We start from the raw sequence: 26,110 nt of genomic DNA on the forward strand, positions 1-26,110 counted from the left end.
GGCCACTCGGCCCATCGAGTCTGCTCCGCCATTCAATCATGGCTGATATTTTCTCATCCGCATTCTCCTGCCTTCTCCCCATAACCCCTGATCCCTTTATTAATCAAGAACCTATCTATCTCTGTCTTAAATACACTCAGTGATTTGGCCACCACAGCCTTCTGGGTCACTGTCTGTGCGGAGTCTGCACGTTCTCCCCGTGTCTGCTTGGGTTTCCTCCGGGTGCTCCGGTTTCCTCCCACAGTCCAAAGACGTGTAGATTAGGTAGATTGGCCATGTTAAATTGCCCTCAGTGACCAAAAAGGAGGGGTTATCGGGTTACAGGGATAGGGTGGAAGTGAGGGCTTAAGTGGGTTGGTCCAGACTCAATGAGCCAACTGGCCTCCTTCTGCACTGTATGTTCTATGTTCTATGTTCTGCAGTTAAAAAGTTCCACAGATTCACCGCCCTCTGGCTGAAGAAATTCCTCCTCATCGCAGTTTTAAAGAATTGTCCCTTGAATCTGAGATGGTGTCCTCTGGTTCTATTTTTTCCTGCAAGTGGAAACATCCTCTCCACATCCACTCTATCCAGGCCTCGCAGTATCCTGTAAGTTTCAATTAGATCCCCCCTCATCCTTCTAAACTCCAATGAGTAGAGACCCAGAGTCCTCAACCGTTCCTCACCCAGGAGCTATACTTGAAATGAAAATCGCTTATTGTCACAAGGAGGCTTCAATGAAGTTACTGTGAAAAGCCCCTAGTCGGCACATTCCAGTGCCTGTTCGGGGAGGCTGGTATGAGAATTAAACTGTACTGCTGGCCTGCCTTGGTCTGCTTTAAAATCCAGCGATTTAGCCCAGTGTGCTAAATCAGCCCACTTAGGTGTGCGTTCCTTGCATTGTCATCATTTTTTTTTTTTTTTAAATTTAGATTACCCAATTATTTTTTCTATTAAGGGGCAATTTAGCGTGGCCAATCCACCTACTCTGCACATTTTTGGGTTGTGGGGGCGAAACCCACGCAGACACGGGGAGAATGTGCAAACTCCACACGGACAGTGACCCAGAGCCGGGATCGAACCTGGGACCTCAGCGCCGTGAGGCGGTTGTGCTAACCACTAGGCCACCATGCTGCCCTTCTTGCATTGTCATCATAACTGTTTTTTGATTTTGACAGCCAGTAGAGAATACGGAGAAGGCTATTATAATGCATGCTAATCTATGCAAGTAAAGCTTGCCCATCTTGGGCGTGAACCTCCTCTTATCATCGGGGAGGGGCAGAGAAGATCTAATTCTGAGATCTCACCGGGGCAAATCCTGTTTTAGGCCTCTCTCGAGATTTAGAGGCCATTATGGGTTTTACACCCACGGTCAACAAGGCCGTCGGATTGAGGCCAATATCTTTAGTCAACCAGGTCACTCTTGCTTTAATGTCCTGTTTCCTGTTGTCATGACAACGTGCCCAGTTTGTACCCAGGTTATCTTCTGTTTAAAAGCTTATATTCTGAGTTGCCCATTTACTGTTTAATCTGTCAATTGTTCTGATCCCACGGGGAACCGTAAACCAAAATAGCCAAATGCACCCCCAGTCGAAGAAAGTATCAACAAGATTCCACTTCTGCAACTTTTATTTTAGCACAAATCAGAACTAATTCAAATTAAGTATGAGTTAATAAGCAAATAATACTTCAGATAAAAAAGTAAATTTCACTTTCAATAGTCGATGCAACAAAGGTACATCTTACATAACCACAAGCATTCGTATCACACCCCAGAGACATGTAGCGCTGCATAGCTACACAGTTCCACAATGTGATGTTGTTTATTCACACAGCCTAGGTCAGCTCCCTGACAACAACTTTCACCTTTTGAATATCATGCAAATGATCGTCATCCATAAGGCACACCCTCCCTCCCTCAGCTCATGACAATCCTGATGGTGTAACTTTACAGAATAGAATCCCTATTGTGCGGAAGGAGGCCATTCAGCCCATCAAGTCGGTATGTTACGGAAGGCAGATCATCTCTCAACAGCGGATAAGAGAATGGACCAGAGCCTTAACATTTCAAGTTTTAAGTGCGTGCGGAAAGATTGGTTAGTTCCAGGAGTGATAATATAAGAAATAGGGCTTGGTTATTTTATAAACAATCTTTATTGAAACTAAAGAAAAGAGAATATATGTAAACGTTTAAACTTAAACCCTACCAATAACATATTGCATGTAGTTTCTAACCTTAACACGCTAGTTCCCATTAAACATCACTTTAAATAAACATGCAGCTCTCATTCCACTTGCACAGTAGGCAAAAGCATTTACAAAGCAATCTTTCTTCTGTTAGGGACATTAATCTAGAACTCTTTTCCAAAGCTTGCCTCGGTGGCAACTTTCATGACCTCTCTCGGTCAATTGTAACTGTTCAGAATGGCATTCTAACTCTCCCTCTCTTCTTCTCCCTCTCCTTCTCTCCCTCTCTCACTCTCCCTCGCTGTCTTTCACTCTCTAAGCTCCGCAAAGCCCCTCAGAGGAACCCCGAAGGATGACGGATCTGAGGACGAATCGCCCTTGTATTCCTACTAATGAGTTGAAGTCTGAATGGTACAATGTAAGTCATCAGGTGTGGGTGTATCCCTCTGACCCAGTGCCAGCTGGTATTCTTCCCCTTAGTCTGTTTAACTCTTAAATTTCTGCTACAACTTGGATCTAATTTCTGGACCCATGTTCCTAATATCTCCCTCGCGTAACAGACCAACCCCAGTTCACAATTTGGACACTTCTGGCAACTACCCAACACTTTAGTGTCTCCCAGATATTTACATTGCTTTCCAAGTCTTAGCCCTTTGTGGCCAAGAACTCTGCAAGGTACTGCTAAGAACTCTTTGGGCGGGATTTTCTGCAGGTGGGATACTTCATCTGGGGCCATCAGGATGTTCGTAGAATCATAGAATTTACAGTGCAGAAGGAGCCCATTTGGCCCATCAAGTCTGCACCAGCCCTTGGAAAGAGCATCCTACTTAAGCCCATGCCTCCACCCTATCCCCATAACCCAGTAACTCCACCTAACCTTTTTGGACACTAAGGGCAATTTATCATGGCCAATCCACCTAATCGGCACATCTTTGGACTGTGGGAGGAAACCCGAGCACCCGGAGGAAACCCACGCAGACATGGGGAGAACGTGCAGACTCCGCACAGACAGTGACCCAAGCCGGGAATTGAACCTGCGACCCTGGAGCTGTGAAGCAACTGTGCTAACCACTGTGCTACCTTCCAACTGAGGGGCAGGAGTGCTACCAACTGAGCAACAAGCATCCCTCACCAAATTTGCACTGCCACCCTGCTTAAGAAGTTCACCAGGCTGTGAGCTGAAAGTCTTTTTGAAGCTCGCAAAATCTGCCCTTCAAGCATTCAAAATCAACTCTTAAGCTATACACGCACACACTGTTTGCTTTCCCTGACTGGTAATCTGGGTTACTCTTCCTATTGGATTACTCTGAAAACTGAGGCTCGGGGGTCCCCTCGCCCACTGGTGCTGCCACCTCTGGTTGGATGTATTCCTGGCAGTTGTCACATGACCTTCCACCTTCAACATCCCCACCCAGAAAGAACAGCTTCTCTCTGCTCAGAATTTCAACTCCAAAAGCTGATGAAAATGTTCAAGTCAATGTTTGAAAAATGCATATTTGTTTCATGGCCCTATGATCTTCTCTTCTGTTGTGGCTCCCAGGAACATTAATCTTAAACTCCTCCCAGGATCCAGGATACATAGATACATAGAACATACAGTGCAGAAGGAGGCCATTCGGCCCATCGAGTCTGCACCAACCCACTTAAGCCCTTACTTCCACCCCATCCCCATAACCCAATAACCCCTCTTAACCTTTTTGGACACTAAGGGCAATTTATCTTGGCCAATCCACCTAACCTGCACGTCTTTGGTCTGTGGGAGGAAACCAGAGCACCCGGAGGAAACCCACGTGGGCATGGGGAGAACGTACAGACTCCGCACAGTGACCCAGCGGGGAATCGAACCTGGGACCCTGGCGCTGTGAAGCCACTGTGCTAGCCACGTCTGCTGCCCGATCATGGATAGTCATGGCGGATTAGGAACCCTATCTCCTCCTTACCTGTACCAGCTGATGTTGGGTTGTGGAGAGCCAGTCGCGGTGCACATCAACGTTACAGATTCCTGCCGATCTGCCGTTGCATTTGCTGATCTCTGGGACACATGAATTACTGGAGGAACTAGAATGAAGAATGGAAAAAGGGACAGTCAGAGAGGTAGGTGAGGGTTCGAGGAGATGGTCAAAGTTTATCGCGAGCGGAATACCACAATTTCCAGAAACCTATTACTATCCATGTTTTCATGAAATGTCGTTGGCTCTTCAACTTCTCAGGTGGAATTATTCCAACATTGTCTGCTTTTGCCTCTCGTTACAATCTGGCTTCAACTCAAATTGGTCAAGCTGAACCCGGAATGAGGAGAAATTGCTGTTCAAATCTCCTCACTGGTCAGCTGAAGAAACCTGTAATATCCTGACAGGCGGGCCACCACCAGGTGGAATAATAAATGAACGATTTATTAAATTAAGAAACTATGTACAACGAATGAGATAAAAGCTACTATGTTCCAGGACTCCAAACTCCTAACTGACTGGGAACCTGCGCTTCGTCCCCAGGGTTCACACACTCCAGCCCCATTGGCCGATTGTGTCACATGACCCTCAGGGCCCCCGCCTCCTGACAGGGGAACACGACTACAAAAGCATAACCTTTCTTTTACCTTTTATTGGTCGGTGCGATGTTCTGAATCACAGAATGATATGGCATAGAAGATGGCCATTTGGCCCATTGCGTCATCCATACTTCCCCTGATTTTGAACTCCTTCAACCTACCTGGTTTTTCTTACCAATAATCAGCTGCAACTGGAAGACCAGTTGGTTCAACGCTCAAAACCAATTGTACCGGGAGTCATTCACCAGGACAGTGTTTTACAAACCTTTTTGCCCGGGACCCAGTTTTACCAACTGGCCGTCCTCCGGGACCCACTCTGGCCGATCTTCAGGACCCGCACCGGCCAAACTTCGCGACCCGCCATTTCCATTTACCCCAATGTGACAGGTGAGCCTGCTTGGTCCTCACGATCTCACTTGCTTTGTTATTCAATGTTACATTTCCGATAATGACTTCAGCTAACACACATGAACTTTGAATCCTGATTGGGAGAGGCACAATTCATAACCCGCACCTCAAGTAATCAGCTTTATGCTGCTTTGTTCTTGTTTTTAGCTTCTTCATCATGGGTTGGTCACCAGAGGGCCTGGATGTTCACACCAGCACCGCTGGCAGCTGCAAAATGGAGGAATCTCTCACACGCGCACACATGTGATATCGGCGTGCGGAGCACGTGACCTGCTCTCTGCCGCCGCTCCAGGCAGGAAGACTCCAGCGATTTAAAAAAGAAAATCCGCTCCTGGGTCAGCGCGTTGACGTCAGGAGGGGGAATTCTGTCCTGCTGGACTCCGGGCCCGCGCACTGCTGAGAGGGCATGCATGCACGGAGCAGCCGGCATTCTGAAAGCCTGTCGTGGCCGCCATGTATAAAAGCCGGTTGCGTGGTTGGGCCCTTCCTCCCGTATTGGAACGGCGCGACGCGAGGCCCCGTGATTGAGAACACCACAGCGCATGGCCCCGTAAACTTCTCAATACTGTGGGTTGCGACCAGGGGCTTGACAATGACTGTACTAGGAGCTGCCTCAGGACTGTCAGCGCAGTTGTAAGCCCACGATCATAAACTCAATGAAGTGGTGGTTGAAGCTTTGCCCAACACACAGATATTCAATCGAGGGTTTCCAATCTGGAGAGACAGCCCGGGGGTCTCCGTGAATTGAAGATTCATCTCTAAAACACTACTGGGAGCAAATGCAGGAGGCAATTCACAGGCCGCATTAAAAAATAATGTGCCTTTTTAATGTTCATTGAGCACACCTGTTTATTTGTTGTAAAATTAATGAGTTGCTGCTGGTGTGAGTATTGCCACAGTTCTGTTAGGGACAGAGTTATAGGATTTTGTAACCGTGACAGACTGGTATGGTAACGTGGCCCCTTTAAGGGTGCGGGCCTGGCAGACTACATGGCCAGCTTGGAGCTAATCATGTGGGATAACGCAAATCCCGGCCAATAGCACGTTTGCATGGGGCCCTGGGAGCAGGGGCCCAGGCAGTGTGGATCCCGGAGTTAAAGCGATAAGACCCATCCTATGATGTTCTGTGCCTATAATGTTACCAGCCTATGCCTTTCATTAATAAACCCCTTTGATATTACGGGAAGCCTCCAGAGTGTTACTCAAGCCACCACTAATGGTGAAAAAGTCGGGAATGATGTGTGGCGTGGAGGGGAATTTGCGCGAGGTGTTGTTCCCACGCATCGGCTGCCTTTATTCTTTCCGGCGGCAGAGGTCACATGTTTGGAAGGTGTCGTTGAAGGAGCTTCGGCAAGTTGCCGCAGTACATCTTGTGGATGGTGCACACGGCTGCCACTGTGGCAGTGGTGGTGGAGGGAGGGAGGGAGAGAGAGAGAGGGAAGGAGGGAGGGAGTGGGGAAGGCAGTCATATCTGTTCTTACACATTGCTGGCACACATTCCTTCAGAGTATGATGATTAACAGCTGGAGACTTGGACTTATATTTTTGTCCCTTTCTAGCCTGAGGGGAGCTCCAGATGAACGTGCTTGTGACTGAGATCAGGCAGCACAGCAGAGACGGGGCGTTAATCTGACACTTACTTCCTTGATGTAGGTCTCCCCAACGCCTGACAGCTGATTTGCTTCGTGACAATGCTACTTTTGTTTGAATACATTATAATGATTTTTTTAAAAAAAATATTTCCTGGATGGCTGACAATAAATATTACAAGCTGGGTTATTTATAACAGTGTCCCATCTAATTGGCACCGATTCACAGTCACAGAGCTCAATGATGGTGACAAGGAGGCACTCTCCTCACTTACAGTTGCTTCATAAACTGTCAGTTTTTAAAGAAAAATAATATTGTTATTTGCAGGGGGACTCCAAAAGACACAAAGGATACGGTGAACACTCTGCTCATATGATTAGAATAGAATGGTTCGGAGCCAGGACTCAGGCAGGCCAAAGACTTGAATGAAATTAAGAAAAAAAATCACCGGAATATATTATGTAGATGAGTGGTCTTTGAATATCTATTGGTTAGCACAGTTGCTTCACAGCGCCAGCTTCGATTCCCGGCTTGGGTCACTGTCTGTGCGGAGTCTGCACGTCCTCCCCGTGTGTGCGTGGGTTTCCTCCGGGTGCTCCGGTTTCCTCCCACAGTCCAAAGATGTGCACGTTCAGAGTCAACCACATTGTTTTGGGTCTGGGGTCATGTGTCGGTAAGACCAGGTAAGGATGGCAGATTTCCATCCCTAAAGGACATCAGTGAACCAGATGGGGTTTTATGATAATCGACAATGGTTATTATTAGAATTTTAATTCCAGATTTTTGGTCAAATTCAAGTAGCGCCATCAGCTATAGTGGGATTCGAACTGGGGTCCCCGGAGTGATCCTGTGTCTATGAGATACTAGTCCAGTGACAATGCCACTACCTTCCCTAAACCAGCGGCACTTTGGACATCCATCAGTACCAAAATGGAGGCATTGCTGGTGTTCATGGCCTGTGAAGTGACTGACCTAATTTTGTAGTCATTACTGCCATGATCCCATTGTGGTCCAATTTCTCACATTGCCCATTCCTCCTGATTTTCTTCAATTTGTTCAGGAAGTATGGGTATCTCTGGCCATGAGGAACTTTCCTTCCCATTTCCAGTTGCCCTTGAGAAGATGGTGATGGGCTCTCTTTGGGGACTGCCACAGTCGGGGAGGTGGTGACGTAGTGGTATTGTCACTGGACTAGAAATCAGAAACACAGCATAATCCTCTGGGGACCCGGGTTCGAATCCCGCCACTGCAGATGGTGAAATTTGAACTCAATAATAAATAAATCTGGAATTAAGTCTAATGATGACCATGAAACCATTGCGCCGATTGTCATAAAAACCCATCTAATGTTCACTAATGTCCTTTAGGAAAGGAAATCTGCTGTCCTTACCTGGTCTGGCCTACATGTGACTCCAGACCCACAGCAATGTGGTAGACTCTTAACTGCCTCCTCAAGGGCAATTAGGGATGAGCAATAAATGCTGGCACAGCCAGCGACCCCCAAATCCCATGAACTAATTTTTGAAACGCTCTCGTGGTGAAGGGGCTCCCGTAATGGAGCTTCACAATTCAGTCCTAACAGTCCAAGCCAGGATGGCCTGCAGTTTGAATGTGTTGGTGAATGTAGAGGTAATAGCCGTCTCGAGATTACTTCTAAACTTCCACATTTCCCTCACTCTAGTGAGTCTATGATTCAGCAGACCTTCAGAAAGTCAAGGTAACATGATGATTTACACCTCGCGGGAGAATTTATGGAGGCTGTTAATGGATATATGAGCACACATTTCATCCAGCATTCAATAGCATGATGAAATGCAGCCTGAGTTTCTTCGACCATTACCGAAGTTGTAGCACTAATGGATACAAAAATAAATAAATGTTGGAGGAAGGGGATCAGCCACAAGAAAAAAGAACAACATTTATTACTCACGCATTGTTGGGTTTTGGTGATGGTAAGGAATATATGACTTTTTGCTGGTCAGATTCCATGGAAACTCATTTTCTATTATGTCACTCCCAGGGCATAATGCCCTTGCTTGTTGTTTTATTGTACATTAACCCATTAGAACATAGAACATAGAAAAATACAGCACAGAACAGGCCCTTCGGCCCATGATGTTATGCTGAACGTTTGTCCTAGGTTAATCATAGATCATAGAATTTTGGACACTAAGGGCAATTTATCATGGCCAATCCACCCAAACTGCACGGGCGCGATTCTCCGCAAATCCGGCGTGACGTGAAGGCTGGCGTGAAACTGGCCGTGTTTCACGCCAGCCTCGGAGCTCCGTCCCGGGACCCGATTCTCCCCCCCCGGGCGGGGCTAGTATCGGGGCCCGGGGAATCACGGCGACGCGGAGTTAGCGAACGTCGCTAACTCCGCCCGCCAAGAGTCACGGCGGCTGATGCGCACGATGATGTCAGCCGCAAACCCGTCATGCCCCTCATGATCCTGCGGGGCGGCGGAAGAACAAATAGTGCGCAGGTATCGGACCCGCTGCCCGCGATCGGTGCCCACCAATCGCAGGCCCATGCCACCCTTGGCACGGCCGTGGTGCGGCCGTGCCAATCGGTGCCATGGTTGTCCGGGACGGGCACTTTGCGGCCGTTTTCACGAACGCTGAAAGCAGGTGTGATCGCGGCCGTGAAAACATCCGTAAACTCCGCAGTATTCGGCCCAACGGCCTGCGGAGAATCGCTGTTCGCCATAAAAAACGGCGAGCAGCGATTCGTGTTGGGGGGCGGCCGGAGGAGGGGGGGGGGAGAATAGCGGGAGGCCGTGAAAATTGTCGGGAAGGCCCTCCCGCTATTCTCCGACCCGTCGTGGGCAGCGGAGAATCGCGCCCCACATCTTTGAACAGTGGGAGGAAACCGGAGCACCCGGAGGAAACTCACGCACACACGGGGAGGATGTGCAGACTCCACACAGACAGTGATCCAAGCCAAAATCGAACCTGGGACCCTGGAGCTGTGAAGCAATTGTGCTATCCACAATGCTACTGTGCTGCCCTCAAGAACAAATTAATCTACACTCCATCATTCTACCGTAATCCATGTACCTATCCAATAGCCGCTTGAAGGTCCCTAATGTTTCCGACTCAACTACTTCCACAGGCAGTGCATTCCATGCCCCCACCACTCTCTGGGTAAAGAACCTACCTCTGACATCCCCCCTATATCTTCCACCATTCACCTTAAATTTATGTCCCCTTGTAATGGTTTGTTCCACCCGGGGAAAAAGTCTCTGACTGTCTACTCTGTCTATGCCCCTGATCATCTTATAAACCTCTATCAAGTCGCCCCTCATCCTTCTCCGTTCTAATGAGAAAAGGCCTAGCACCCTCAACCTTTCCTTGTAGGACCTACTCTCCATTCCAGGCAACATCCTGGTAAATCTCCTTTGCACCTTTTCCAAAGCTTCCAGATCCTTCCTAAAATGAGGTGACCAGAACTGCACACAGTACTCCAAATGTGGCCTTACCAAGGTTTTGTACATCTGCATCATCAAATTATGAGATAGTAATGTTTATCTTTGTTCCTTCTCTTTGTCTTCCCTTTGTCTTCCTTTTTCTGGGTTACTTAATGCTGTGTGTCATTCACCCGTCTGTGCAACTGGATCCACTTGTTGTCAGAATCTATGGTGGCAGCACTCAACATCCAACTGCCCAGGATACCACCCTGTGCGGGTGAACCATATGTGCTCCTTTGGTCCTTCATCTTCTACTGGAGAGGCCTCAGACATTTGCGTGGGTGTGTTCTTGGGGCTAGAATTGACTGCCACGCAGTCAGAACCTGTCCCAACCCGAAGGCTGAGGACAACTCCTAATTGGGCCTTTAGCCTCGTTTGATTAACCTGGGCAAGCTGCTGGGCCTCGGGTTCAGGCACGCAAGGTTTGGAGACTGGACCCAAAAACAGATTAATACCGTAAGATATAGGATCGGAATTGGGCCACTCGGCCCATCGAATGTGCTCCGCGCAGATAAAATTCAAATAAATGAATGCCACCACCTATCAGGTGTGTTTCTGGTATGCAAACTGTGACTTGGTCGTGGAGAACGTGAACATAGCTGAAAAGGGAGACAAGTTGCGAAAGCCTTTTGTCTTCAACTCACCAGGCATTGCCACAGCCAATCAGAGTTGACCTACCAACCAACCTCGCACCCTTTTCTCCTGTTGTATAAATTGTTGTGACTGTTTGAAATTTGGTGCTCTGGTGTTTGTCCTGATGAGTGTGAGGTGAAAAGCTTTGGCAACATGTCTTCCCTCTCAGCAAAGATTCAATTCTGTTTCACCCCAACACTTTACATAGAATTACATAGAATTTACAGTGCAGAAGGAGGCCATTCGGCCCATCGAGTCTGCACCGGCTCCTGGAAAGAGAACCCTACCCAAGGTTAACACCTCCACCCTATCCCCATAACCCAGTAACCCCACCCAACACTAAGGGCAATTTTGGACACTAAGGGCAATTTATCATGGCCAATCCACCTAACCTGCACATCTTTGGACTGTGGGAGGAAACCTGAGCACCCGGAGGAAACCCACGCACACACGGGCAGGATGTGCAGACTCCGCACAGACAGTGACCCAAGCCGGAATCGAACCTGGGACCCTGGAGCTGTGAAGCGATTGTGCTTTCCACAATGCTACCGTGCTGCCCTCTTCGTAGCTTTAATCAACTCCATCAAATCACCCCTGTCATCTCCTCTCGACTGACATGAACAGTTTTGAAACTGCAAAGGTCTCATGTAAATGTCTCCAAGCAACCACTCCTACCTATTCTTCAAAGTGACCTGTACAGGCAACAGGATGTAACCCTCTCAAAACAGCAGGCAGACGAAAGATGTTCAAGACTATTTTTGTCATCACCTATTACCCAGCACAAAACAGACCACCCTTGGAGACATTACCAGGCACAACTCCTTCATTTCATAATAAGCGAAAGCTTAATTTTCCCAGCATGGACCCTTTCCATCCTTATAATTAGAAGCACCAGTCAGAGGAGCTTTTTGAGTTTGTCTACTGTGCCATGCCTAGAAGGGAGGTGTTGAGTGATTTACATGTGTGCTATCTTTTTTATTACTTGGTATCAGTGGACTGCAATAAAAAATAAATGAAGCTTTTAAATGCACTCGCGGTGATTTATTGGTTTACAAGTGATTAACAGGGCTATATTTCAAAACTCTCTTTTGCGAGTTTAACCTCATAATGGTTGTGCAGCTGGGCTTCTGTTGGTCCCTTCCAAGGTTCATTCTCATAAGTAGATTCTATGGGGTAGGGTGACATGGTGGCGCAGTGGTTAGCACTGCTGCCTCACGGCGCCTAGGACCCGGGTTCGATCCTGGCCCCGGGTCACTGTCCGTGTGGAGTTTGCACATTCTCCCCTTCTCTGCGTCGGTCTCAGCCCTCAACCCAAAGATGTGCAGGGTAGGCAGATTGGCCGCTTTAAATTGCCCCTTAATTGGGAAAAAAATTATTTTAAATTTATTTTTTTAAATTATGGTGTCGCTGATAATGACTCCCAGTGCAGGTTTCCCGAGACCAGACTCCAATAGTGTCTAGGACACTGGACTGAAACACCAATATCTTTGTAAGACTGTGTGGAAAGAATGATTCACTCCAGAAGTGATTGCATGAAGAAATAGGGCTTTGTTATTTTAAAAACAAAACTTTATTATGACTACAATATTGAATACTTTAACTTCATGCCCAAAAAGAACAGCTAAATTACTCCTTAAACACTACAACTCAATTTCCCATTAAACAACAAGAAACGAAACATACAGCTCTCAATCTATCTCACTGTGGGGGAATTGTGGACTCTGTGTCAGGCAGATCAGAATTCAACTCCTCTTTCCAAAGTTTCTCCAAAAACTGCCCCTCTAAAGCTTTTTTAAAAATGTCTCTCCGCATTCTCTGGATCTACCCAGCAATTACCTCATCTACCCAAGCTGAAAAACAAATCACCTCTGCCGGCTGCAAAGCAGATTAACACCTCAGGGGCGTTCTCAGTCCATTAGCCCAGACTGAAAAACACATTCCTTTGTCAATTTCAGTAAAAGCACCCAGGCCCTGCAAAGCAGAATTCTTTCAACAAAAAACATGACCACTGCTGTCAAACACACTCTAACCCCAGTTGTTTAACCCTCAAATTACCCAATACTTAGAATCCAATATTCCTAAGGTCTTCCAGTCATCACAGTGCAGGTCACGCAAAATGTTGTAGACATGGGCGGGATCAGGAGATTCCACCAATGGCCAAGGTGGCTGCCAATGCGACTGTAAAACAGGTTCATTGTGTATAGTGCCATGGTTATATTATTGGACTAATAGTTCCAGAAACCGTGGCTTAGTAATCGAAGGATCATTTGATCAAATCACAGCACGGCATAGAGTCAGAGTCATTATTGTAGCCTAGGAGAAGATCACTCTGTCTGTGGAATACATGTCAGCTCTCTGTAGAGAAATCGAGGCACACCATTTGCTGCATGGTTCCATCCCAAAGACCCGCTAGTATATTTCCCACAACTGTCTCTCCAATTTCCTTTTGCAATCTTTCATCGCCTCTGCTGAAACCACTCTGGTCGGCAGCGAGTTTCAGTTTAAGAATTTGAATTTAGTTTAACTGAAACATTTGGACATAAATTTAAAAACAACTGTTGTCAGTAAAATGCTTGGTTTGCTGCAAAAAGCAGCACTTTCCTTGCGTGTTCTGGGTCTCGATGTGACTTCGGCACCGCATCCACATGGAGGACTTTTCACCCCCCTCTGAAGATTCCCGCAAACCACAGGGTTGCATCAAATTTAGTGGCGCTTGGGCAGTGAAAGCAGCTGGACTTCCCACCGACTGCTGCACCCTGAGAAATGACTCGTACCTAGCTACTTGCACAACAGGAGCTTCACAGCAACATCCTCTTCTAACCTGAATGGGTCTCGTTCAAAGGATCCTCTACATTGATTCAGTATTAGACCAAGAATTCACTTGGTACGATGTGTCTGAAGATAAATGATCAAACTGCTTTATTCCATTCCTGGCGAATGCAGAAATTAAGGGCACGGTTCACTGGCCTCGTCGCGCCCGACTTGGTGTTGGGACGATCCGTTGAATCTCGTGAGAGGCCTCTGGTGAGATTTGAGATGTCTTGCAAGACTTAACAAAATCTCACAAGGTGTTGCGATCTGGATCTCACCCTCACAATGTTTGACCCGGATCAACAGATTTAAATGAGCCATTCGGTTCATTTAAATATGCTTCCGCGGGATTCTCCTGGCGCCTGGGACCTACCTCCGCGTCTGGGAGACTTCGCCAGGCCGCCGTTTAGTACTGGTTTCCACAAAACTGGACCAGCTGAGATGGCACACTGGGGTGTGTACCAGGCGATTAGAGACACCCAGGCGTTCAGGGCCAGATACTTTGGCACCTGGTAGGGTGGCACCGGGGCAATTTGGCACTGACAGCTTTGCACTCTGGCAGTACCAACCAGGCACATTCACTGCACTTCCAGGCTGGCATGGGTACTGCCAACATGCCAGGCTGGTAGTGCCATGGTGACCCTTTGCCAGGTTGGCACTGCCAGTGTTTGGCCTGCGGGGAGGGGCCCTGTCTAGGTGGAGGGACGGTGTGCAGGGGTGTTCCTCCGGGGCCTCCCCACTGTTTGGAGAGGAGGGGGCTTAAACAGGCGAAAGATGGCGGTGTGGGGGAAAGATCGGGGCAGTCTTTCAAAATGGCGGCCCAATCTGTGAGGAACCTTTCCTACTGGACCCGCTGGCAGGAAATAACTTAAGTGCGGCCTCGGTGGAGAGAAACTGACCGAAGCCCAAAAATAATGGCAAAGTGCAGTTGAATGGCGGAGTGTTTCCCGGCGCTGCAGTCGCCAAGAAACACCCCGCTAAACGCGCCTAAAACCGAACATCAAATTAATCCGGTTCAATCGTGCCGTCAGAGACCACTTGGCTCAATCAGTCTAATTTGTCTCCGTGCAACAATACAAAATAAGAAACATACCCTACTTCCCGGCATGAATGGCTTTTTTAGCTTGGCTTGAACAGGTATTTGCCTTGGTTGGGGAGTCGCGAACCAGGGAGCACAATTGCAAAATAAGGGGGAATGTTTCTTAGGACCAAGGTGGTGAGAAATTCCTTTACGCAGAGGGCTGTGAATCTTTGGAACTCTCTACCCCAGAGGGCTGCGGAAGCTCAGTCATTGTGAATGTTCAAAGCAGAGACTGACAGATCTCTGATTTACAATAACGTAAAGGATTATGGGGATAGTGGGTGCAAAAGGCAGTAGAGAGTCCAATCAGCCATGATCGTATTAGAAGATGACAGAACAGAGCAGGCTCAATGGGCTGAATGGCCCACTCTTGTTCCTACGTTCCTAGAAAATTCACAACTACCTACCTTCATGTTAAATGTCTACACCTGACCAAAGCCTGCTTCTGGCAGCGCAGAAGTTCTTGACAGCTTTTGCTGGACTTGACTGACTGCCTGGCGTATAAATATATTGCAGCCTGCTTTGAGGCCTGGAATATTTAGGTCAAAATTGGACTTTGGGCTATTCTGTAGCTATCAATGAGGCATTCAGAGGCAGCTCACTGGTTCAATGGGGGTGAAATTGGACTGGGAGTGACCTTCAGTTAGGTCCGGAGGAGGGGAATGAAGTGGAGGGCAGAGGAGAGGTAGGTGGGTGCGGGGGAGGGGATAGGAAGGTATGCGCCAGCTTTGAATCAAAATCAGTGCAGGCAATATCCAAATTGCAGCTTGCAAATTTATATCACAATACCAAGCAACTGGGGTCAGCTGCAGAAAGGAACAAGATTAATTTTAGGTTAGCTCACATTTTCATTAAAGTAAAAAGGGCTGCAATTTAAAAAAAACATTATACTTAAAACATATTTACACCTTTACCTGGGTTGATTACCATAAACAATGCTGGTTCTGTATCCCTTGTCTTGTAATTAATACGCTTGGTTTATTCTCAATTTTAAGAAATCATTTTAATTTCATTTGATTATAATTAGGACACTGATCTGCTGAAACGGAAGGCTGCTCATCAGTTGCCATGTCCTTTAACATCTGAAGTTGATTGGTAAAGGTAATGTGCTGAAGGTTAGATAAATGTAATTCGCAACATCTTATTATACGGCAAAATCCACCTTAAGGCTGCATTGGCGCAAAAGGTAATCTAATGAGTTCTGCAAGCAAATTATAGGACACTGATCATATTTAAATCTGCTTCAATTCCGCAGTTATGTTTTACTGAATGAAGATGGATGTTTAGTTTATCAAACTTTACAACGAAATTGGACCAAGTTGGTCGAACCAGCCTCGTTTGACTAGAAGTCCCAATTCTGATTTTGAGAAAAATCGGGTTTAATGCCTCGATACCTTAGAATGATTTCAATACAAACTCGTTGCATTTGGCAGGCATTTAATTGCCAACATGATTGCTAGAAGATTAGCATGTCGCATTAGGTGAGAATCAAATCACGAGTCGTGCCCAATGGAAATCTCAGTGGATTTATAGCCTGTTACATGCAAACTCGACAAGTGCCTTCCTCTAACCGTCGGATTCATGACCGCCAATCACCAGTCGCACGAGTAAGAATTCTGTTTGGTTCATTTGCACATCCCAAACTCCTGTCCCATCAGACCATCCCAAAATCAAACTGCTGAAGCAGTTTTTCATTTTGCACAAAATTGCATTAAAGGCCTGATTCATGCACGCTTTAGAAGTAAAGAAGGTTGGTTTACCTCAGTTGGCTGGACCAGCTGGTTCCTGATGCAGAACAAGGCCAACAGTGAGATTTCAATTCCCCTATCGACTAAGATTATTCCTGAAGGCTCAACCTTACCCCTCGCCTGTGGTGTGGTGATCATCAGGTTAAATCACCACCAGTCAGCTCTCCCCCTCAAAGGGGAGATGGTCAACTAGGGCTCCGGCGACATTTCTTACTTCACTTTAGAAGCAAAGAGTTCTCATAAAGATAATGTGCAGGACTCTGAGAGGCATGATGCAGAGATGCTCGGTTCACTGACAGACTGGTTGTAGAGCTATTCTTACTGTCATGGAACATGGGGGGAACTGGCTCCACCTAGGCACAGACATTCGTGAAGTGTTTGGAATCCACACTTTCCAATGAGGCTGTGCTGACCAAATGCAGAACCAAATTATTTTTAAAAATTCATTTTAATTGGATGTGGGCTTCGCTGGCTCAGCCAGCATTTGTTGGCAATCCCTAATTTCCCTTGAGAAGGTGGTGGTGTGCTGCCATCTTGAACTGTTGCAGCCCATGTGGTGTAGGTACACCCACTGTGCTATTAGGGAGGGAGTTCCTGGATTTTGATCAAGTGACAGTGAAGGAGCGGTGATATATTCCCATGTCAGGATGGCGAGTGACTTGGAGGGGGAACCTCCAGGTGGTGGGGTTCCCATGTGTCTGCTGCACTTGTCCTTCTCGATGGTAGCGGTCGTGGACTTGGAAAGCTCTTTGTAAAGAGCCTTGGTGGGTGCCTGTGGTGCATCTTGTAGATAGTACATGTTGTGATCTTGATTTTACTTCTTTCAGGATGGTGAAGGTTGTAGTGCCAACAAAGAACAGCAAGCTGTGTTTAATAAACAAAGCTAATTCATTACACTACACTGAATTGGATGCGAACATACACTAAGGAATCAGTTAAGTAAAGATTACACAACACATCTACACTATTAACTATACTATTAGTTCAACTATCTCACAACTATTCTGTCCTTCTCTCTTCCACTATCTCCATCTATCTCCCAGACATCAAGGAGGCATGTGATATTTATATGGTTGCTCTATAGCACCATCTAGTGACTAGAGTAGTAACATTACCTTAACCCTTTATATGCTTCACAATATCCACATATTGTGACAATACACACGGCTGCTACTGTGTTTCGGTGGTGGAGGGAGTAATTGTTTGTGGATGGGGTGCCAATCAAGCGGGGCTGCTTTGCTGTGGATGGTGTCGAGCTTCTTGAGTGTTGTTGGAGCTGCACTCATCCAGACAAGCCTTCCATCACACTCCTGACTTGTGCCTTGTAGATAGTGGTAAGTCTTTGAGGAGTCAGGGGCTGAGTTACCGCAGGATTCCTAGCCTCTGACCTTGCGAAACTGACCACCAAGTAGCCTCTGGTGGCCAATTTCTGTGCTTCTGTCAAAACAAAGGCAGAAGCCATTCAGCGTCCGAGTGCTGACATGGAAACTCAGACTGACAAATTGAGATCCACGGTTGTTGCTATGCAAGCCTAGTTTGATGCCAACAGCCTGCAGCCGTCATGGCTGTGGATACCAGTGTGCAAACAGGCTCGAAGGGTCTCACACCAGTCCAGCAGTCTGTGCTCCAGCAGGTAACTAGGATTGCTGAGGCTCTGCCCCCTGCGAGTGGCAGTGGTCTGTAGTCCAGTAGCCTGCTACCCTATCGCTGCCGCTCCACCAGTGCCTCTGCTGCTTCCTACATGTGGACCAGGCCCAGGCTGCTGCCACCCTTGTTGAGGTGGTGCAGTCAGAAATCAGGGACTCGAGATTCAGAACACATCGAGAGTGACCAGCAAGAACATCTACAGCCTTCCCGACTGCGAGTTAGCGGGAATATTCTCATATACCTACCTCCTTCTGCAGCCGGCCCCAGAACACCGGTGCCATGTTGGTAAGGGGCCGGCACGCGTAAGAAGTTCCCCGGGCATGCGCAGGATAGCGTGGCCGAACTGCGCATGCGCAGGATTGAGCTGCCCAACTATGCATGCGTGAATTCGCACGGTGCCCATTTGGCGCCGCGTAGAGATGCTGGAGTGGCATGAACCACTCCAGCGCTGTGCTGGCCCCCTATGGGGGCCAGAATAGGTCCTGCCCGGGACCTGTCCGCGCCGTCGTAAAACACAACGGCGTTCACGATGGCCCGGGCACTTAGTCCCGGGAGTGAAGAATACCGCCCGTAAACTACACCCAGCATTGGAAAATAGCACAAGGATTTAAAGGGGCCTCGCAGCTGCTCGCAATCAGGCCCAGCTCCGCAGCAACCATTGCTGCCTCTGAACTTGCGAGCCCAAAACCTTGTCTCCTAACCCCCAGTGGGAAGGAGGGATCGTGACCCACAGCTTTGGAACTCTGCCTCGGATGCTGCTTCTGGCTCCGGTGAAGGGAGGAGAAGACCCCTGGTTGGGTAGACGTTCTGCCGAGAGCCACCCTCCTCCTCCCTCTGCACACATCTTCATCATGACACCATCTCTAAATCAACCTGCAGTCCAAGAGGAACTAGGTAGATTTTGTGGCCATATCCTTTAATTATCTGGGATCTGTTGATCGTACCTAATGTTCTAATGTTCATTACCCAAATTAATCAATGGTTGACTATCTCTTGACCAATGCGCTTACAGGAAAGTAACCCTGGAGCAATAATCACCACACCTACCAGATAACCAAGGCCTCTCAGGCACCATTTATTTTCCAGCCAAAGTGAGTGATGGTGAATTGCCAACAATTCAGTGAATGTGCAGTTGGTAATTTTAAAAGGGGCAAGGAATATTCTCATATACTCTTCAATGTTACAGTGAGGGAAATCTGTTCTTGTTTTTGATCTGGTCTATGTACAAGGAAGTCTCTACACGAGGCTCTGCATGAAACTAAAACCGTGATTTGTTATCCTGTGATCTTACGTCACTGACGATAATAATAATCTTCATTAGTGTCAGAAGTAGGCTTACATTAACACTGCAATGAAGTTACCGTGAAAATCCACCAGTCGCCACATTCCGGCGCCTGTTCGGGATCACTGAGGGAGAATTTAGAATGTCCAAATTACCTAACAGCACATCTTTCGAGACTTGTGGGAGGAAACTGGAGCACCCGGAGGAAACCCACGCACACACGGGGAGAACGTGCTGACTCTGCACAGACAGTGACCCAAGCCGGGAATCGAACCTGGGACCCTGGCGCTATGAGGGAACAGTGCTAACCACTGTGCTACCGTGCTGCCCTATAGACTATGGGCAGGATTCGCTGTCCGGTAACCTGGCTTTCCTGCACGCCGCTTCCGCCGGCAGAGGGATTCTCCGTTCCCACAGCCGGCCAATAGGGTTTCCCATTGTGGCCATTCTGCACTGCTGTGAAACCCGTGGGTATTGGTCTGCTACCGGCGAAGTGTAGGATCCCGACGACGGAGAATCCCACAGAATATAGTATAACATTTTCCATATTAAATCTTTATCTCCAGGTTGATTGGTGCATCAGCCCAGGTAGCACGGTGTGACAGGAATCATGCTGCTTCACAATTCAGTTTGGGCCTTGGGTCACTGTCTGTGTGGAGTTTGCACGTTCTCCCTGTGTCTGCGTGCGTTTCCTCCGGGTTCTCCGGTTTCCTTCCACAGTCCAAAGATGTGAAGGTTAGTTGGATTGGCCCTTAGTGTCCAAAGATGTGCAGCTTAGGTGGGTTATGCGATTACGGGGATAGGTTGGGGATGTGGGCTTAGTTAGGCTGCTCTCTCAAAGGATCGGTGCAGACCCGATGGGCCAAATGGCCTCTTTGCGCACTGTAGGGATTCTATGGAATTCTATTCCGAAACCCATAGTTTGCAATGCCTGCAAAACAAAGATTCTGTCTTCTCAGCCAGCTTAACCTATGTCTAAGAATTATCCACATTCCTTATTAAATATTGATTTTCTTTTGAAGTGGAATATCTACAGGACTTTCTAGGTCAGGGAAACAAGAACAAAAACTTGGTTCTGCTATGTATTATTTATACAGCACCAGCCCAGATGCACGCGCACCTCAGTGGGCCCTCGATATAGAGCAGCCTCAGGATTATAGTCCCGTGAGCACACTGCACAATCTGTACCACAGCTGGTGGACACGGGGACATCCTGGAGGATTGCAGGAGGCCAGGAATCTACTGAGTCCAAGTCAGACTCCATCCTTAATCAGTTGTTGGAGCTGCAATGGAAATGACGGGAATGTCACTCAGGGATGTCAGCTGCATTCCTCAGGTTGCAAGGGATGAGTCTGTCAATCTTCAGTCCACCAGTGAACATGTCATTATACCAACACTGGCAAGATGGCGGCTGCCATCGAGACCTAGGTTCAGCATGTCCAACGAGTCATCCAGGAGATCTCAGGCATCCATGGGGAGAAGGATAAGTAGATGAAAACCCCGGAGTCATCCACCCAGGTGCCTCTTGGAGTGTTCGGCCCATCTGAAACCCCTCTTCCCATGAGACCTGCAACCACAGGTGCACAGTTGGGGGAGGGTGTCACTGTGACATCACCGGACCACTGGAAGCAGGGCAGAACACTGCAAGTCTCGGCCCTCCACAAGACGCTCACCAAAGTTATCACCGACACGGCATAGCAGTCAGCACCTTCGCTGTGGACATGGGGGAACACCAAGAAATAGCAACAGGGTTAGGAAGGATGAGAAGATTTCGGAAATTGAGATTTATGAAGTTGTGAGGGGCCTAGATAGAATAGAGAGGAAGAAGCGTTTTCCCCTTGGTGGAGGGATCAATGACTAATGAGCAGAGATTTAAGGTCAGAGGCTGAAGGTTTAGAGCGGGTGTGAGGAAAAACCTTTTCACCCAGAGGGTGGTGGGAGTCTGGAACTCGCTGCCTGAAAGGGTGATGGAGGTAGAGACCCTCATAACATTTGAGAAGTATTTAGATGTGCGTGTGCGATGCCAAGGCATACAAGGCTGTGGGCCAAGTGCTGGAAAATGGGTTAGAAGAGATAGGTGGGTGTTTTTGACTGGCGCAAACGCGATGAGCTAAAGGGCCTTTTCTGTGCTGTAGATTTCTCCGACTCTCGGATTGATGGAGTGTCCTCGCAGCATGTTGTCACCATGCTCCTGGAATCTGGTGGCTCTTAGAGCCTCACTGTCACGCCTGCCACGCCTGGCCACTGTGATGGCCTTTTTGGCGGCATCTTCACTATCTCAGACCTCATCACCCTCATCCCCTTTTAATGTCTTCCTTAGTGGAGGAGATGTGCAGTTCTTCCATTTCCTCCTCAGCCAAGCCCTCCAACCCCCCAGTTGCAGCACCAGGTTGTGTAACGTGCAGCAAAGTCAAGATAATGCATGGCATCCTCTAGGGACTTTACTGGCGTGCTCCACCAGAGCTGTCGAGGCACCGAAAGTGCCAATTGTGTGCTCCATCAAACTCTCAGTTGCATCTGATTAGCACTGTTGCTTCACAGCTCCAGGGTCCCAGCTTCGCTTCCCGGCTTACGTCACTGTCTGTGCGGAGTCTGCACGTTCTCCCCGTGTCTGCATGGGTTTCCTCCGAGTCCTCCTGTTTCCTCCCACAAGTCCCGAAAGATGGTGAATTGGACATTCTGAATGCTCCCTGTGTACCCGAACAGGCGCCGGAATGTGGCGACTAGGGGATTTTCTCAGTAACTTAATTGCAGTGTTAATGTAAGCCTGCTTGTGACACTAAAGATTATTATTATTATTGTGAGCCTCATTGCACGTCTCTCTCTGTTGAACTCTGTGGTTGTAGCACGGGCGCCATCAGCCACACCCTCTGTGGGTCGCCCTTGCACCTGAGGAGCCAACCTTGCAGCCTCTGTGGACCCTGAACAATATCAGGTTGATCCAGCGTGACCATGTGGTGCAGATCATCTGTGCAAAGTTATGCCTGGGAGGTGAGGATTGTCAGGAAATGCTGAAGAGCCTGGAAACCAAAGGGGTTTTCAAAATGGCAAAGCGATTTGGGAGGGTTGATGTGGAGAAAATGCTTTCTCATATTGAGAGTCCCAAGGCTAGGTGTCCTAAAGGCAAGTTAGTCACAAATACATTGGGCAAGGAATTTGGGAGAAATTCCTATTTCCCAAGAATTTGGAATCTGAGTAATTCCATCATTATAATGAACTCATTCATACCTTCAAGAGATGGCAAGGTGACAGAGAAATAAATAAAGCATTGGTGAGGTCACACCTGGAGTACTGTGTGCAGTTTTGGTCTCCTTATTTGAGGAAGGATGTTCTTGCTGTGGAGGGAGTGCAGCAAAGGTTTGCCAGGCTGATTCCTGGGATGGCAGGGCTATCATATGAGGAGAAACTAAGTCGGTTGGGGTTATATTCATTGGAGTTTAGAAGAGTGAGGGGATCTCATAGAAACTCACAAAATTCAAACAGGATTAGACAGGGTAGATTCAGAAAGAATGTTCCCGATGGTGAGGGGACTCCAGAACTAGGCATCATAGTTTGAGGATAAGGGGTAAACCTTTTAGGACTGAAGGGAGGAGAAATATCTTCACCCAGAGAGTGGTGAATCTATGGAATTCACCACCACAGAAAGCAGTTGAAGACAAAAAGTTGTGTAATTTCACAAATGAATTAGATATAGCTCTTGAGGCTGAAGGGATCAAGGGATATGGGGGGAAGGCAGGATCAGGGTATTAAACTTGATGATCAGCATGATCATAATGAATGTTGGGGCAGGCTCAAAGGACCATATGGCCTCCTCCTGCTCTTGTTTTCTATGTTTCAATGATATGCTGATAGGTCAGCTGGAGTAGAGTGGGAGAACTGTATATGGAGAATAAATGCCAACACTTGGACCGAATGGTCTCTCTCTCTCTGGTAAATTCAACACCATTTTATGTAACTGCGTAGAACTCCAATACAAAGGCGATGCATTAAAGAAGGGATCAAGGCGAAAATATAATGCCAACTCATCTGAGCTTCTGGAATTTGAGTAAGTCACCTATTCACTCTGCACTTGCTTTGGTTCTAGGGAGTGAGAATGGAGCAATCGAGGCAGACACTCTAACGTAGTCCTGGGGGACTGCTGCACGGTCAGCAGTGCGAGCTTTCACCAATGACGTTGAACTGAAGACCTGCCTGCTTTCTAAGGTGGAAGTAAAAGATCCCATGGCACGGGTTTTGAGAAAGCAGTTGTACGGAGGCCAGGGACTCGGCCCAAGCCTTCAGGTATTTACTTACAAAGGTTTGGATAAAATGTTAAAAAAGTGCTCTTGCTGCGGCTAAAAAGCGAGAATGTTTAACGAGGCATCGGTAAAGTCTTGAAGCAAAGCCCAGGCGAGGATGTTCAAGTGACTCACACTGTGAGAAGCAGAGTTTGGCAACGGAAGGAAAAAGCAGGGTTCACGCGAGGCTGGAAATACAGATAAATCACCTTGGAATCTGACTGATCAGTCTTGTCAGTTTGACGCTCGGATTGATGATCTGCAGCTTTCACTGACGATCCTTGGGAATCAGGGGAACATCTCCCTTTTTAATCATTGTGGAGACTGTCCTGTGGAGTGCTTTGCAGGCACAATAGCTATGCAAATCGTGCCTCTGTGTTCCTTCAGACTGAAATGCGCAATTACACGGACTGTGACATTTTGTCCCTCAAGGAGGCAGCAGGCCACTGTTTTTGTCGAGAAACCTTTAATGTACGACTTGTGCAATGGAGGCAAATCATTGGTGTTCTTTTCTGGTGCGTTTATTAAAGAAAAGGATACACATTAATACAAGTGCAGGATGCCCTAAAAGGCATTTTCTCTTGTGTTCGGTCACTTCCTTGATGATGAAGGTACACAAAGAACACAAAGCTGTAGTTGCTACAAGTATTTATTCTTAGTGGTAACCATGCATTACCATATACAAACGATTCCGTCTCCGTTACTGATGTCTGTTGTCTTGTCCCTGCTACCCAGTGTCTGGCTCCCGTCCGTCCTCCAATATATATACATCGGTGCGGTCTGGTTCCCCCTGCTGGTGGGAGGTTATCGGTGTCCTCACATGTGTTGGTCATTGTCTGTATACAGTGGCGCTGTTATATACAAATATATACATTGATACAACTATATATTATTATAGATAGATTTGCCTGTATGCATTTCACCACAATTACAGCCAAAAATCTCAGACTCACAGAATTATTACAGTGCAGAAGGAGGCCATTCAGCCCATGGTGCCTGCATCAACTCTCCGAATGAGCATTTTAACTTAGTGCCATTCTCCTGCCTTTTCCCTGTTCTGCCACACATGGTTTCTGTTCAAATAATCATGTAACGCCCCCCTTAAATGCCTCGATTGAAACTGCCTCCACCACACTTCCAGTCAGTCCATTCCAGACCCCAACCACTCATCGTGTTAAATTTCTTTTTTTCCCCACACCGCATTTGTTTCTTTTACAAATCACTTTCCATCTGTGCCCTCTCGTCCTTGATCCTTTTACAAGCAGGAACAGTTTTTCCCCATCTACTCTGTCCAGCCCTCTTATGATTTTGAACTTCCCCATCAAATCTCCTCTACCTCTCCAACCTATCTTCATAACTGAAGTTTCTCATCCCTGGAACTGTGGTGTTCTTTGTGTTGCTTATTTCAGGATGGATGGCGGAGTGTTCACAATAGCTTAAAAATAGCTTAAACTTAAACAAAGCTAAAACAAAACACTACTAATATGGATTCAACATATACTCCTAAAGAATGCAAGTTGATTAATACCATTTAAACTACACTCATCTACAGCTAATCTCACTACTGATATAAATTATGATCTCCTCTCACTTACACTATCTGTACTTCTGACTCTCTCTAGCTAACTCCACACTCTCCCACAAGGCTTTGCATCACTGTCTTATATAGTTGTAACTGCAACTCCCTCTAGTGGCTACTCTCAACACTTCATTAACCCTTGCTGTTTTTACAGTTATGATAATACCACAGGAACCATTCTTGGAATTTTCAATATCCGCTCACTGTTAACAATGCAGGAAATTCAGTGACCAAGTTGAAACTACAATCTATTAATGCCCCCGAAGAATCTGTTTCTATTGATGTTGTTTGAGGATTGGCCAGAACACGGGGAGGATGGCTCTCCTGAAAATATAGTGCCATGAGATGTTTTACAACCACCTGTAGATGTTCAACCTAGATAGATCTAGACAGAATAAGATATCCTGTCACTCAGTACTTGTCCTCAGAATCTTTAACCTTCCCAAACTTCCAGGGGTTACACCATTTCCTCTGGCAGTGAAACTGGAGTTAGTGAAGAGCAGTGTGCAGTGATTCTGGTTTCCTGAAATAGAAACTTTGGGGTGAGGTCAATAAACCATCTGCTAATGCCGGTAGCGCAAGGTGAATTATACCGCTGTTTCTTTCAGATTTTGACTGCAGCATTTTCCGACTGACCCATATTACAGAATCATTGAATCCCTGCATTGGAGAAGGAGGCCATTCGGTCCATCAAGTCCAGACTGACCCCCTGAACGAACACCCTACCATGGCCCACTCCCCTGCCCCATTCCTGCGACCCTGGGCAGCACGGTAGCACACGTGGCTAGCACTGTGGCTTCACAGAACCAGGGTCCCAGGTTCGATTCCCTGCTGGGTCACTGTTTGTGTGGAGTCTGCACGTTCTCCCCGT

At 47.3% G+C, this 26,110-nt stretch overlaps 1 protein-coding gene across 1 annotated transcript in view; it reads right to left on the bottom strand.

Annotated features, from left to right (window-relative positions):
- The window catches only part of ncam2 (neural cell adhesion molecule 2), a 1,376,879-nt gene that overhangs the window by 218,526 nt on the left and 1,132,243 nt on the right, over positions 1-26,110 (bottom strand). Inside the window, exon 6 of the mRNA XM_038801391.1 lies at positions 4,107-4,224. Coding sequence (XP_038657319.1) covers positions 4,107-4,224 — 118 coding nt within the window. The remainder of the gene's footprint in view (positions 1-4,106; positions 4,225-26,110) is intronic.

Source organism: Scyliorhinus canicula, chromosome 7 (assembly GCF_902713615.1).
Source record: "Scyliorhinus canicula chromosome 7, sScyCan1.1, whole genome shotgun sequence".
In the NCBI taxonomy this organism is placed as follows: domain Eukaryota; kingdom Metazoa; phylum Chordata; class Chondrichthyes; order Carcharhiniformes; family Scyliorhinidae; genus Scyliorhinus; species Scyliorhinus canicula.